This window comes from Oryctolagus cuniculus, chromosome 1 (assembly GCF_051225735.1).
Source record: "Oryctolagus cuniculus isolate XC-2025 breed Fujian yellow rabbit chromosome 1, ASM5122573v1, whole genome shotgun sequence".
In the NCBI taxonomy this organism is placed as follows: Eukaryota; Metazoa; Chordata; class Mammalia; order Lagomorpha; family Leporidae; genus Oryctolagus; species Oryctolagus cuniculus.
The window spans coordinates 2,555,428-2,568,117 of NC_142867.1; the positions used below are offsets into that span (position 1 = coordinate 2,555,428).

Sequence of the window (12,690 nt, forward strand, 5' to 3'; positions counted from 1 at the left end):
CAAGCCCAGGTCTCTCTCCAGGCCCTGCATCTCACTGCCCCTGCACGGCTGTGCAGCGCCCTGCCCCTCCCCAACGCCCAACATCACCTCCACCACCCCCACCTGCTCACTTCCACGTCTGCTTCTGGCAGAGCCCAGCCCCACAGGCGCTGGGTCGCGTCCAGGTGCTCCCAGAAACACAGTCAGCAGGAAGCTGGACGGATGCGATGTTGTGCGGGTCCAGCTGGGCAGCAGGCCCTCTCATGTCCACTCTTCCCCGCGGCTGTTCTCTCTAGAATCAGTGGGTTTCTCACAGGGCCGGCTGCAGGCAGTGTGCAGGAGGTGCAGAACCCGCATGGACAGACACAGAGACTCGGGAGGTCCCCGCCACACAGCCTCAGGGGTTCGGCGGTGGAGAACAGGGCACGGAAGGAGCCTCCGGGCTCCACCCTGGGGGAGGAGTTAACACAGCACTGGTCCCCATCTGGCCCAGGGGCTGCTGGTCTGGGACCCGCAAACACAGCCACTGATGTCGGAGCCCAGAGAGGCCCCCCAGCTCCTGCCCTCGCCCCTCGTCGCTCTGGGAAACACCAACGCCACCCCGTTCAAACACCGGGTCTGCTAACGCGGGTCTGCTGCTTTGCACACACGAGGCCCGAGAGACAGAGCTCCTTCTCATGGGTTTTCTTCTCCTTTGGTGACATAGAGGGGAGCCCTGGGGAGTGTGGCTTCTCCAAGCCCTTCCTGCCCTTCGCCGCCCGGGAGAGCCCAAAGCCACAGCAGCCGTGGCCTCCGTGGCCGCCGGTGACAGGAACAGCCTTCCCCACCTCCCTGCAGCCCTGGGGTTCTCAAGGGCACCAAACTGGAGACCCCAAATGCAACACAGATGGCCCTGAGCTGGGGACACTGGTGACAGACTCACTAAGTAACTGACGGTGACGGGGAGGGGGCATCGGACCGGACCCACCCACCAGGCTACTGTCAGTCATCAATACCCTCACCAGGATCATGAAAACCCACTTGGCAAAGAAAGCACGTGTCGCAGACGGTGCCCAACTCTGCCGCAGACGAGAACGGGTGAGCGTGTGCCTCGCCAGCGCGGGGAAGCAGCTCTGGGCCCAAGGACGAGTGTGGCCGTGCTGGCCGTGGGCAGGAGAGGCGGCGGCTGGGAGGGGAGGGCCACAGTCAGGGGTCAGGGCAGGGGTCACACGTCCCCATGCCCAGCAGTGCCACTCAGGGAGCTGGCTGCATGGGCCCTGGCCCGTCGTAGTATCTATGTCATGACCCCAAGGAGGCCACCCCAGAGCCTGTCCCCGTCACACACAGAGGCCACTGACAACCCTCGCAGCTGTGGTGTGGAGTGGGACCTGTGTCCTCATTCCTGATCCGGAAGCTGGGATTTTTAGGCTCCGCTACCATACTTGTCCCACTGTCCCACACCAGGGAGCTGGCGGAGAGATGGTCCCTGGCACCCCGAGAGCCTGGATCACTTTCCAAATCGCTTCGCAGACGTCAACCCATACAACTCTGGGAGCAGCACACGGGGAGCTGGTGCAGCCGTGGCACAGGTCTGGTGCCCAGAGCAATCCTGTGATGTGCTCTGGCTCATGGGCGGCGTGTCGGCATCGGGCAAGGCCCGGGGAGGCCCCTGATGCCCGGCGCGGGGTGGTGGACGATGCAAGCCGGGCACCTGCTCTGCATCCCTGCGTGAGTCCCCTGCCGGGCACTGGCAGCACACACGCGACATGGAGGACACGCCACAGTGAAGCACACCGACGGCGGGTGGGGAGCAAGGTGACGGGACCCCACCCCACCCCTTCATCAGTGCGGCGCCACCTTCGGAAGCTCACCGCTGCTGTTCCAACGGGACTGCTCCCCGCTGCAGGTCCTGTGCAGGCCCGGGGCCGGAGGGAGCAGGCCAGCGGGCGCGTCCAGGGTGCCGGGCTGGGCCCAGCTGGTGGCAGGGCGACGGGAGACAGGAGGCACCCCCGAGACCACCCTCCTGGTTGGCACAAGAGGCACTAAGGAGGGGAAGGGTCATCAGCACCATGGCGAGGGTGGGCAGGGGACCCCAGCGGCCCCCTTCTCCCACACTCATCTGCCATCTTGTCACCCAGAGGACGTGTGCAGGTTACGGTGTCTTCCGGGAAACACGTCAAAGTCGGCAGCAAATTAACCTGACTCAGGGACGGGGACCGATGGCCGACTTCCACGAGCCGACCTCGGCTCACTTCCTGCTGGATCTTTCTCCCCACCTCCCCTTCCTTCCTCCCTCCCTTCCTCCCTTCCTCCCTTCCTCCCTTCCTTCCTTCCTCCCTCCCTCCCTCCCTTCTGTTAAGACTTTATTTTTCTAGAGAAGTTTTGGGCTCCCAGCAAAATAGAGGAAAAGGCACAGAGATGTGCCAAGGCCCCCACACATGCACAGCCTCCCCCGGGGTCAGCACTCCCACCAGCGTGGGGCCCTGGCTCCACAGATGACCCGGCAGTGTCACCACAGTTACACTGGGGTCGCTCCTGAGGTCGTCCCTTGTTCAAAACTGGACAAGCGAGTAAATGACCGGCATCGATTTTTATCACTGCCTGGGAGAATCAGAGGCACCGGTCAGGAAGCAAATTCCAGAGCCATGGACCAGACCTCTCCTGTGCCCCTCCCCGCCCTCCTAAATCGAGAAGCGCGGCCCTGGCGCCCTCAGCCAGGACGGCGCCACCCGCGCCGAGAAGCAGGTGCATGCCTCCCACCCTCTGCCGCCCGGCTCCTCCTCAGCCCCGCTCCACAGAGGCCAGCGACGGAAGAGGCTCCAGCTCGGTGTCTTCCGCTGAGCTGCCTAAAATCAGGCTCTGCCCTGCACTCGGAGGTGTCTGGACGGCAGGCAAGCCTCTCCGAAACCAAAGCCAACCCCGCCGCGCCCACTCACCGACATCCGTCTCCTTGTGGTTCTTGATGTACTCGGCCAGCTCAAAGTTCCCAGCGATGATCGCCACCTGCCAAGGGAACCGCAGGGAATTCAGTGTTGGCTGCAGAGGGGCCAGGGGCTTGTTCACCTGTGCCTGTGTCGCCGACGGCCTGGGCCCCACCCGCCCTGGCGAGGCCCCGCACGGCGCACCCTGGCACGGCTCTCGTTCCGCCAGCACCAACGGGCGCGAGCTCTCCGAGCACGGCACTCGTGAGCCCAGGTCTGCAGTGGCAGCGACCCAGCAGGGCCGGGGTCGGGAGCCCCCGCTGCCCCCGCCCCATTCCCTGCAGGCTGAGTCCTGTCTGATTACAGTGCAGCCCTGTTCCCACAACGTCCCATAAACACAGAGGTATGGGGAGGCAGGGGGTGGGCAGAAGGTCCTGAGAAAGCACTGGGAATCCTTCATGGGGTCCCAGATCCGCAAAGGATGCCCCGCCCTCAGATGCGCACACAGGCCAGAGACAGCTGTCAGGAGCCCCACTGGGAACCCGCCCCGACTCAGCCCTGCGACCCCTCTGGGCAGACAACGAAGCCACCGGATGTCTGAGCGCAGGGGAAGTCCAGCGCCCCGGTGCTGTCCCCAGAGGCTGCCGACGGAGGCCCACAGCAAAGGCAGGGCTCACGGGGCCCAAGAGGGGGAGACCCTGGGCTCGAGGCCGACACGCACGCACCCACGAGAGAGCCAGGCACTCCGATGCTGACCTGGAGACGCGCACTGAGCGAGGACACCAGTGAGCCTGACCCAGCAGGTTGCAAAGGCAGTGGTTTCCTGGAGAGGCGGAGGCCGTGCCAAAGATGGCGGCGTCGACGCCTGCCGGAGTTTCCAGCCTGGGACTCTCCGGGAATCTCATCTCCAGAAACTTGACTCAGCAGGCCAACGTAGCAAGTGGGAGCAAATACGTCCACAGAGCAGGGGTGGGTGGAGGCTGCAGAGCCTCCCGCACCTGCTAGGCCTAGGACTGCTAAAGGGACCCTGAAGGGGACCGCAGTTGGAAACCGGAGCAGAGCCGACCTCGGCACGCGCGCCGAGAATGGGGTTGGGCGTTCTGCACGCGGCAGACCCGTGAGCCGCAAAACCTGGCCCTCCGCTGAGCAGGCTTCCAAGAGAGGCGCTGGAGGAAGAGGCAGCTGGCGCCTCCCGCCTGCTCACAGCAAAGAGACGAACTGAACGGGAACGGGAAGATCTGGAAACTTCTCAGCCTATCCAGATGGCAGGAAGGGAAAAGCCCATCGCGTGGCAGAAGTGCAGCGCCAGGGATCTCGCCCGACACACGCGCAGGGGATGGAGGGGCCGGCGCTGCCAGGCTGAGCTGGAGCAGTGCAGGGGCCCCGGAGGGAGAGGCAGCCGCGCCTCCCGGACCGCACGGAGGCACTGGCTTCTGAGAGCGAGCTCCTCACTGGGACAAGCGACACAGGGCCCTGAGGTGCTTCTGAGCCCTCGAGGGTGCCCACAGCCAAGGGCCCCGCAAGACACCCTGCAGCAGGGGGCAGTGAGGGGGACACGGCTGCCCTGGGACCTGGCAGACGGAGCTCTGAACCAGAGAGGGTCCCTCCCGAGCCAGGAGACGTGCACTGTGCGCTTCTGGGTCTGAGCTTGGAACCCAGCCCGGCTCCCGGGGTCCTGACTGGAGCGGGAGCCTCTGTGTGTCCAGTCCCCGTGGGGCTGACTCAGGCCTTGAGTCTCTCCCATGCCCGATGGAGATGACCTTCTGATGATGAGACCCTGGGGGCCGGCGAGGTGGCGCAGCCGCTGCAGCCGCCACCTGCCGTGCCGGCATCCCGCAGGCGTGCCGCTTTGACTCTCTGCCTTTCAAGCAAATACAAATATATTTAGGAAACAGACGATGAGACTCCGGAGCTGACGGGACAACAGGTGAACACACCTGGGCCTGGGGGGAGGGGAGGACCGCAGGGAGAACGTGAACTCTGAGGGGCTGGGGGGGGGGGACTGTGGTGGACTGAACTCTGCTCCCCCAGTGGGACATCCAGAGACAGGACTTTGGCAGGGAAAGGAGGTTCCGACGAAGCCCTGGAGGCCACGGTGCCCTCAGGACCGGAGGCCAGGCTGTATGCACACATCGGACACCCCCCCCCCGCTATCCCCCCTCCCTCTGCAGCCACGTGAGCCAGCAGTGCCCTGTAGCATCCTGGAATGTCGCCCCCAGCGTCCTGAGCCGCTGCTGCCACGTGGCCTAGGGGCTCGGGTGCTGGAAGCGCGCCCCTGTGTGACCCTGCTGAGCAGAGGGGCTTGAGGAGGCGGGACACAGTAGGGGCGGGGCCAGTCAGGCTGTGGACAAAGAAGGGACGCCCGCCGGCCTCTGGGGCGGGGTGAGCTCTTCTGGGAGTGATCAGAAAGCAAGGTCAGCCCTGTGCCCGGCTCCTTCTGCTTCCTTCCAGTGCTCAGCCGGGACACGGGCGCCACCAGGACCGTGAGCCCAATAAGCCCCTGGACATCATAAGGCCCCAGCCACAGGTGACTTGTCAGAACAGCACAGACCAGGCCAGGACAGCTAATTCCTCTCACCCTGCCCTCTAGGAGCCTGGAGGTTTCAGGGGGCAGACCCCGGGCGCACCCCACACAACCAGGGACCGACGACTCAAAGGATAGGCAGCAAGAAGTCAGTGCCCAAAAGGCCAAGGGTCAAAGGGTCGAGCCGGGCGCCCAGGGAGCCAGTGTGTCCAAGTAGGCTCCAGGCAGGCTGGGGCAAGCGTGCGGGGAAGGTGGGCCAGGACAAGTGTGGAGGAGGCGGCCAGGGCAAGTGTGTGGGGCAGGCGGGCTGGGGCAAGTGTGGGTGGTCACCCCAGGCCTCCTACGAGCTGGACCTTGGGCAGGGCTATGGGGTCCTGGTGAGCCCCCAACCCTGCCTACAGAGCCTCCCCTGACCAGATTGACCGTGACCCTGCGACAGCAGCTGCAACGCAAAGCCCCCAGCGTGGGGAAGTGAGGGACAGGACAGGCGTGCTCCGTGTCCCCACACTTCCTCGCCAGGCAGGGACGGTGGGGGGACACTGAGGGCTTGGACATCCCATCAATATTTTCTGGTGGGGAAGACATCATGTCATCTACGGCAGATTCCCATGGCAACCCAGGAAACCAGTGACACCGAGGGCCCCCCACACCCCCACAAGCAAGTTCTCATTAGGAGCCTCCTCCAAGTGTGGCAGGGAGAGAGGGACAGCGGGCCCCTGGCTCAGCGAGGACAGAGGTCACCATTCTCTCTCTTTTTTTTTTTTTTTAATTTTTTGACAGGCAGAGTGGACAGTGAGAGAGAGAGACAGAGAGAAAGGTCTTCCTTTGCCGTTGGTTCACCCTCCAATGGCCGCCGCGGCCGGCGCGCTGCGGCCGGCGCACCGCGCTGATCCGATGGCAGGAGCCAGGTGCTTATCCTGGTCTCCCATGTGGGTGCAGGGCCCAAGCACTTGGGCCATCCTCCACTGCACTCCCGGGCCACAGCAGAGAGCTGGCCTGGAAGAGGGGCAACTGGGACAGAATCCGGCGCCCCGACCAGGACTAGAACCCGGTGTGCCGGCGCCGCTAGGCGGAGGATTAGCCTAGTGAGCCGCGGCGCCGGCCTGAGGTCAGCATTCTCCACCACAGGCACTCCAAGGGCATCTCTGCCTCTCCCCTAGCAGGGAACCCGGGTCCAAGACAGTGCTAATGCCCTGCAGGTTAAGGGAACAGCTCCCTGGGGCTTCAACAAAATGCAGACAGAAATCCAGGGCCAGGAGCCTTTGCCAATGGACCCCTTTGCTCCACGACCCCTGCCAACCACGAGGGGGCGTGCCCAATGCAGCACCCACTGGGCGCCAGGGCCAGCCACTGAGCCATGGCAGGATCCCTGGGCCTCCACAGGCCAAAGGGGAGGGAGGACCTGTGCAGGCAAGGCTGCTCCTGAGGCTGGGAGAGAACCAGCCACAGCCGGCCAAGCCCACACTGTCTCACGGCCGAGGAGTGGACGCACGGGGCTGCAGCAGCTCCCTGCTGGGACACAGGGCCACGGTCAGCACACCAGGCTCAGCAGCTGGCGACAGCTTTGCAGCAGGGACAGTGCAGACAACTCGCACCCCCCCCGCACTCACGCTCCTCCCCCGTAACAGGGGAACAAGCCACAAGTGCAAGTCTCCTGCCGCTACCACGAGGACCGAGCTGGGTAACACAGGGAAGCCGGCGAAGAGAGCACCACTCAGCGTTGGCGATCGAACGTGCACGTTTTCAGCTAAAGGAGAGGACGCCGTGGCCAGGCGCACGTGTTTCAGGATCGGTGTCAATCACCTCGCTGACAGAGAAAAAGGGAAAATGCACGTGGCTGTCTGGGGCTGGCAGCATCTGCTATCGATTTTGCTGAGTGTTCTGTCAAAGACATGCGATGCAACAACACAGATTCACACAGCAAAACTAAAATGCAGGAATGCAAGGCGACTGAGCTGCTGCGTCGGCTACACACACGGGCACCCAGGAAGCCTGTGGAAAACGGAATTAAAAGGCGAGCTGTGGCCGGCGCTCGGCACAACGGGGAAGCCAGCGGCTAAGATGTGCCCCTCCCCCAGCCTCCTGCTAAAGCTCCCTGGGAGGCAGCGGTGATGGCTCCAGAGTTGGGTTCCGGCCGCTCACGTGGGAGACCTGGATGGAGGCCCCAGCCCCGGCTGCTGCGGGCATTCAGGACAGAGCCAGATGAGAGTGGTCTCTGCGTGCGTGCCTCGCAGATAAAAACTGCACTTCTTACCTCCATCTTCCCATGAATTCCAAGGTGATCACATACTGCTGTGTAAGAAGCCCCCGCCAGGTGCTGGGAACTCATAGGCTGCGACCCCAGCCCGCTGCCCTGGGTCACCTGAGCCACTGCACGCACGGGGCGGCCGGGCTGGCAGGTGTGGGACGGCCATCCCGGGGCTCTCACCAGGGCTGGGCTCACCCATTTCCCACCACACACCCTCCACCCACGCTGGCTTCCTGACACGGTGCCCGTGGGCAGAACCTAAGCCCCAGGGCTGGCAGAGGGGCACAGCCGTCCCCCTTCCGGCACGGTCTATGGCCAGATTCTAGGCGCGGGGGCAGACCCGGCTGCTGCTCCGCCTACAAGAGCTGCTGCTAACCACAGCTGTGAGCGCGGTGCTGTGCACGCATGCGGGGCTCCCCGGGTGTTCCGTCCACCCTTGTCCTTCCGGGGCTGGGGTCAAGGAGAAGCCCCAGAGGTCACGCAGTAATTGGGGTCCTAGCACTGCCCTGTGCTGTCTGGGTCAGGCTGTGTCACACAGGGCACAGAGCGGGTACCCACGGCCCCTCCCAGGATGAATACAAGGCAGGCAGTGAGTGGGCGTGGCTCTGAGAAGTCACATTTGAAGGGAAAACCCGTCCACCACATTTGGAAGGGTCTCACCGAATGGACGGGCAACGTCCAACCACAATCCCATGCGTTTCCCTCATCCTGGTGCTCAGTCTCGAGCCGAGACACGGAAATACTGCCCAGGTGGGAAAACAGCCGGCGGCGAGGAGTCGGGGGCAAGGCGGGGAGGGGGGCAACTCTTCCACCCCATGATGAAGCAGCTTTTCTGACTACAGCAACGTGCCCCAGGCGGCGACTCACACCATGGAGGAAGGAGGCTGTCGGCCTCGCAGTGTGGAGGTTCACGGCCTCCTGCTTCAACCTCTGGCTCGGGCGCTTTTGCAGGCACAGGCGTCACGCGGCAGGAGCAGGGAGTGTGCTCGCTTGTGTCGCTGGGCCCCTTACAAAACCAGCAGGACACAAGCTGGGGGACGTGACCCCATGCCACACAGCCACATCACCATCCCTGGACTGAACCTCTACCCTGAGATCACCCTCCACATCCAACTGAGACCAGAGCAGCCCTCTCGTGTGGGAGAGTTCTGTACAGGACCACCCAGTTCTCCTTCATGTGAAACACCTATGGCGATCAAGGGCGGGGGGAACCACGGGAAACAGCCATGCCTTCACGCAGGTCAAACGTAGCCGTGCCCTCGCAGGCGGGCTGCCGACAGCTTGTAAATTTCTCCCTGGACGTGGGAGCAGCCGTGCAGGATGTCACTTGCTGCCAGGAATCCTGATAGGAAGCCTCCTGTTCTGTGATGCAAATGATCAAGCTGGGGCTTCCGGTTTCCAGGATGCTGAGCCGGGAAGGCACCGACCCAGAAGGCGGGAAAATCTCACTCCCTGGCCCCAGGTCTCCCCGGACTCAGGAGGCAGAGGGAGCGACACCGTGCATGGGCGGGGAAGATAGCTGGGACCACGGACTTCGTTCCAAGCTGGCTTCTCGCTGGCATCCTGAGCGTGGTCCGGCCAATCACCCCGGGAGTCGCCCACGGGTGCCCGCCACGCACCTGCAGCTAAGCATCGCCCAGTCCTCACCGCACGCCAGGGGCTCAGAGCTGCAGGCACCCCCGATTCCAGAGGAAGGCATGGGCTGCGAGAGCCCAGGGGAGCTCCGGTTTGCAGAGCCCGTGCGCCTGACTCCACAGCCTGCAGCCACACAGAAGATTCCTAGTGCCCCGGGCTAGGCACAGCCTCCCCGCTTTAAAGAAAAAAAAAAAGCAGGGGGAGACGGAAGATGGGCGCCGATTCAAAAGCCGAAACGGAGCACCACTTCCTGAGGATGGAAACCAAAGGCAGAAACGACGCTGAGCCCAGCACCTGCCCTGGCCGCTGTAACAGCACCGCAGACCGGGCAGGACCAGCAGGTGCTCCCGGTCTCGGGTCCCCGAGGCTGCACCCGAGACCCAGGGTGCAGGGCCAGCTGCCCCCCAGCCTCTCTCCTGGGCCAGCAGACGGCATCTCCGCCCTGTATGTCTGTCCTGCCTTCCCCAGGCCGCACCGCAGTGGCCTCATTTTAACTCAGCCACCTCTTGAAAGACCAGGCGGCAGGCTTAGGGCATCAGCGATGGAACTGAGGGGAAGAGAGCCCAGCCCAGCCCCGCCTGCTCCACGCCTGCTCCATGTAGGGGGGTGGAGAACCTCTCGGAACTCCTCAAGCACACTTGAGGCCCCGCTGTGGCCTCCACAGGTTCCTGTGTTGCTGGCTTGGTCCCCATGGTGGAGACGGGGGAGGCCTACAGGAGTGCTTAGGTCCCGGGGGGCGGGGTTTGCCCTCAGAAGGGCACCCTAGTCTCTGGAGCGGGCTCTCGAGTGCAAACAGTGACAAAAGCCCGATTCTGACCCCGGAACTACTCTCTGGTTTCCTGTTTGCACAGGTGGCCTCTTCCACACATGCTCCAGCCCTTGTGACGGCCTCCGCCATCAGACTGGCACCAGAGGGGCTTGCGACTTCAGCACCGTGAGCCGAAGAAACCTCTTGATGATCTTGGCCTCCTGCAGGATTCCATCAGAGTAGCATCACGTGGACTTGGGCAATCCCCATGCAAACACCCGGACCAGACACGCCTGGGACCACACACGCTCTGCCCTGTGTGTGGGGGAAGGGTGGGGTGGAGCTTCCACGGAACATGGGTGGCAGAGGCCGCAGTACACAGCCCCATCACAGGTGCAGACACACACACACAGGGGGTGCTGCCCTCCGACCCCCAAGATTTTGTTATGAAAAATTTCACACATGTGCCCCAAACTCTGACAGACAGAAACCGGGAAAAGCAATTCACTGCCCGGCTTGATTACCCAGTTACTTCCGTGTGTCGGTGTGGCACACGTGTGTGTGTGTCTGCACACAGAATTCACCGCTCCTAAACCTAAACGGCTCAGCGCATGCAGGTGGCAAGGGCACCCCCGTGTGTGACATCACTGTCAGACGCTCAGCGTGGGCTCCAGCCTCCTGCCCCGCCATCCACACCTGCCCGTCTTTCTGATTGGGCGTGCGTGAGAGGGTGCTCGTCGGCCCCACTCAGCCCCTCTCCGTCGCATTGCTGTTGGAATGGAAAGTTAGCTTTGCGTCTTCCCAGCGATCCCAAGACCCAGAATGGGAAGCGGAAGTGGCAACCTCACCACGGCCACCGAGAGAAACCGGCTGTGGCGCCTGTAGCTTCCCCACGGCCGAGGATGGCGCGCACAGCCGCAGCCACCGTCACCCAGGAAGTTCCCTCCTCGTCCCCCGGTGACAAGAGTGAGGACGGCAGCTGGTGGTGACACCGGGAAGGTGGCAGTGGTCCTGACCCTCGGTGGGAGCGCTCCGAGACCCCGCGGGTGCTGAGGGTGGGTGGCACCCAGCCCTCTTCACATGGACACCTAGGCCTGCCCAGTGACAGCCCCAAAGTGCCGGCTCTGCCGCTCTTGCACACCAGAGCCTCTGTTAAGGAGGGCAAGGGTTCCTGGACACAACCTGAGACAGACACCAAGTGCCTGACGGGGAGGCGGTGCACACCGCGTGTATACCCGGCGGTGCATCAGGACCCCGGTGGGTGCAGTGGGACTGCGAGAGGTTTTGTCACGCTGCTCGCAGCCGCACATGTGCGCTAAAACCTAGGAGTTGCTATTTCTGGACTTCTCCATCTCGTGGTTTTGGCTCGTGGCTCACAGCACGGACAAAGGGACCCTCACGTTCACATACAACGTGTCACAGTGCTCCCCAACGCTGCAAAGCTGAAAGCCAGGCCTGGGGAGGAACAGACGACCCTAAGAGGGAGCCTGTTCGGTGCGCATGGGAGAGGTTGTTTTGTTTTGTTTTGTTTTTTGGACAGGCAGAGTGGACAGTGAGAGAGACAGAGAGAAAGGTCTTCCTTTGCCGTTGGTTCACCCTCCAATGGCCACTGCGGCCAGCACACAGCACTGATCTGATGGCAGGAGCCAGGTGCTTCTCCTGGTCTCCCATGGGGTGCAGGACCCAAGGACATGGGCCATCCTCCACTGCACTCCCTGGCCACAGCAGAGAGCTGGCCTGGAAGAGGGGCAACCGGGACAGAATCCGGCGCCCCGACCGGGACTAGAACCCGGTGTGCCGGCGCTGCGAGGCGGAGGATTAGCCTAGTGAACCGCGGCGCCGGCCACACATGGGGGAGTTTTACGAGAAGGCCAGGGGACAGTTTCACGAACATCAGGGTCAGCAGCCACGGTGGGGGCAGATTTCTGGGAACGGTACCCAGGGCTCTCGTGCACAGGGACCAAGACCACGGGTGCAAACACCCACCCCACAGCTCATGGTCTCGAGGACTGGGCTGCAGGTACCAGAGCCAAGGTCATGGTTTAGTGCATTTTCTCCCCAAGAAACAGGAGAGGAAACCAAATGCCTCACTCTGTGCCCCTCCTCCTCCCAGCATCATCCTGGGGTACCCAAAAATAAACGCAGGCTGGAGCGAGTCCCTTAGAAAAAGACGTCAAGTTCATCACGGGTCCCGGTGCTGCAGACGGCACTCACAGAGGAGATCTGTCTTCCCCTTGCTCCTCCTCCGACAGACCCCATTACAACAGCAGGGGGCACTCGGGGAGCCGACTCATCCCCAGAGCACCCCACCTGCTAAAAGGCCCCGGACAGATGAAGATCAAATCCCAACACCATTAAATAACCGAAAATTGCCTTTCAACACCTGTAGGAATCCTTAAAAAAAAAATCCAGACTTTACCTTATTAGGAAGAACCTGGGAATAAAGACTCAAGTTCCCTCGTCCCCAGCAGGTCAAGTTTAGAAGGAAGAAGACAGGAGAATACTGAGCAAGGCATTTAAAATCCTTATAAATAACTGAAACCGCGAAAAATATAAGCAAGGACTCAGAGGTCCCATTTTGGGAGCCGGGGACGAACAGAGCCGGTCTGAGTGTACAGCATGACTCCAGGGCCCGCCTGGGACTTCAGCCGGAAAC

General features: G+C 62.8%; 1 protein-coding gene across 13 annotated transcripts in view; it reads right to left on the bottom strand.

Moving 5' to 3' along the window:
* Positions 1 to 12,690, bottom strand: part of SHANK2 (SH3 and multiple ankyrin repeat domains 2) — a 390,809-nt gene that overhangs the window by 279,810 nt on the left and 98,309 nt on the right. For 12 of the 13 annotated variants that reach the window (XM_089307180.1, XM_051839167.3, XM_089307158.1 and 9 more), the window contains one exon: positions 2,895 to 2,961. In XM_089307180.1, the coding sequence (XP_089163306.1) occupies positions 2,895 to 2,961 (67 nt within the window). Of the gene's footprint in view, positions 1 to 1,829; positions 2,001 to 2,894; positions 2,962 to 12,690 lie in introns of all 13 variants that reach the window. The other variant, XM_089307208.1, reaches the window with a different exon arrangement.